This window comes from Sardina pilchardus, chromosome 19, assembly GCF_963854185.1.
Source record: "Sardina pilchardus chromosome 19, fSarPil1.1, whole genome shotgun sequence".
Lineage (NCBI taxonomy): Eukaryota > Metazoa > Chordata > Actinopteri > Clupeiformes > Clupeidae > Sardina > Sardina pilchardus.
Window position 1 is genome coordinate 23,363,972 of NC_085012.1, and position 2,500 is coordinate 23,366,471.

General features: G+C 50.5%; 1 protein-coding gene across 13 annotated transcripts in view; it reads left to right on the forward strand.

Moving 5' to 3' along the window:
* The window catches only part of eya1 (EYA transcriptional coactivator and phosphatase 1), a 70,465-nt gene that overhangs the window by 42,137 nt on the left and 25,828 nt on the right, over nucleotides 1-2,500 (forward strand). For all 13 annotated transcript variants that reach the window (XM_062521324.1, XM_062521325.1, XM_062521332.1 and 10 more), the window contains one exon: nucleotides 1-54. This exon is cut by the window's left edge and continues 30 nt beyond it. In XM_062521324.1, the coding sequence (XP_062377308.1) occupies nucleotides 1-54 (54 nt within the window). The remainder of the gene's footprint in view (nucleotides 55-2,500) is intronic.

A 2,500-nucleotide genomic window follows, 5' to 3' on the forward strand; every position in this document is an offset into this window, starting at 1 on the left:
ATCATCGTCTTCCATTCCTTGCTCACAGGGTCTTACGCCAACCGATTCGGGAGGGTAAGTGATTGACAGTTGGAGAATCAGTTCTCAAAACTTGGAATTACAGATGGCTGGACTTAAGAAAAAATAACATCTTGGTAAAATATGCGCATCACTTGAAGGGGTGGCGTGGGTGCGTTCGGCCCGAGCGATTGCATAACAGAACAGAGCAGAACTCGGCGTCCAGATAATTGTTTCTTTTTTTAATAGGTCCGATGAGGCCTTGCTAAAGCATTTGCCTTGTCCTGCCACAGCTGTTGGAGCTATGCGACAGGGCGGAAGAGTGCGAGAGCTGTGCAACAGTTGGACTGTGCATGTCTATTGACACATCTTAAGGGGTTTTTTTTTTTTTTTTTTGCTTGTTGACCTTCAGAAATAATCCATTGTTAGCTTTAACGAAGTGGCCGTACTTCTTTTTCCTCTCGCTCTCATGCGTCGAGGCGAAAGCTCTTCCCAGTGTTCGACTAGCGCGAACCAGATGGTCGGCGAAGAGAGAGTAGCCCACATTTTGTGATGTTTGAGGTAGATTCTTAACTTTTTAATTAATCTTTTTATTTGTGTTTTCAAGAATATGAACTTAATTAAATGAAATATATCTTAGGACCGATGTATCAGCTGTACGTTTGGGGACTTTTGTTGGTTATTAGGTTCACAAGGAGAATAGACATAGTATAAATGAGGGAAAAAAGTTTACTTTCTGAGGTCACTGTATTTGTTATTGCACGTAAACCGTCCAATCTAAGTTTAAACTCTCCAAACAAACAATTTGGGAAATATGGCAATCTGTAATTCTCATGGCTTGCAATGATCTCATATATTTATGTAACTTGGACGATCGAGGACTTTATTTGATATGTAAATTCCCTGTTATATTTATTCAGTTTTTTCCCACTCCTATATGTTCGGAAGGAGGAGGAGAGGGGGGGGGGTGAGGGTTAGTTGGGGGGAGTTCTGTGAAGTGGAAGGGTTTTTGTGGGTTCTTGCAGCCGAGCGGAGAGTTTTTCCTCCGTGGAGTGACATGCGCGCTCATGTGCCAGGGCTGTCGGTCCCTGCAGTCGGAGGGGTTCCCTTTGTTCTGGAATGCGGGTGTTTGATGGGGGTAGTGTTTTGTTTTAAGGGTGAAGGAACCCTGCTCCCCCTCCACCCCGCTCCCTCCCTCATCCCCCCCCCCCCAACTCTGCAGTGTTTATTTACTTTATCTTGGCCGGGCATGCTAGAGAGAGAGAGAGAGAGAGAGAGAGAGAGAGAGAGAGAGAGAGAGAGAGAGAGAGAAAGAGAGAAGGGAAGACTGATGGAAGGAGAAGAGAGAAAGAGACAGAGAGAGAGAGAGAGAGAGAGCTGCTGTGGCCCAGAAACACCCCTGTTTCCCCTGACGCCCCGTCCCTCCCTCCCTCCCTCCCTCCCCCCAGTCTGCCAGCCGTGCTGAGGCGAGCAGCCCTCTCCAACAGGAAGACCTCCTGACTCCATAGGGTCCCCTCTCGCCGCCACTCTCCATATAGAACCTGACAGCAATCCCCACTTTCTTCCCAACTCACCCCCCTCCGCCATTCCTCCCCACCTGCCCTCCTCACCCCACTCTCTCTCTCCCTCCCTCTCTCTCTCTCTCTCTTTCTCTCCTTCTCCCTCTTCCTCCCCCCTTCCTCTTTCTCAGTCAGCCTCGGACACAAAGCGTCACCGAATAGTTCACCTTGTTCCAGTCCCACAGGCTGAGTCACCCCACTCTGGCCCCCGCCACTCTGAGTCACATTTATCAGTAGCCACATCAATGAAGCCAATAAAAGGGGGGGGGGGGGGGGGGGACAAGGGGCTTAGACTTACTGTATCAGTGTGGGTATTATTAGCAGCCTTTGATGCTTTGAGTAGTAATTTATGCCTCTTGTCATACATAACCGTAAACACGAGGCATGAGGAGCGCAAAATGATGAGTTACAAAACTTTTTTTGCGTCTTGTCTGTTTTTCTGTTGTCTTTTTTGAGAGTTGTTGAGCAGTGTCTAAAAATAGCGCCGTATCTGAGAACACTGCTGTGGTTATCAGTTATCCTAATTGGCATCAAGGCAGCTCGCTCCCATAAAGCTGATGGCTTGGGCCAGCTGTGTGGCCGCTGGGCCCGAGGGGTGCTCCGGGGAGGCTAGGGGTTGGACGGGGGGGGCACTGGGGTGTGAATAGGGGAGCGGGGGGTGGTAGGGGTGGTGGGGGTGGTGGGCGTACTTGGCGCCCCGTGGCTGGCACTGACGGGAGGAGACAGGTGGGCGCAGTGGCAGGGACAGCCGAGGCGGAGCGAGCAAGCGGCTCCAGCAGCGGGGTCTGCTCCGCTCCTTCTGGCCCTCGCTTGCGTTCTTAACTCCCGCGCTGACTGATTGTTTAGATTTAATTGGAGAGGATTCGCCGCGGCCCCGAGAAACTGCACTTTACATTCCTCCCACACACCAAACTTGCTCTTATTAAAATGGCCGGCGCATAACA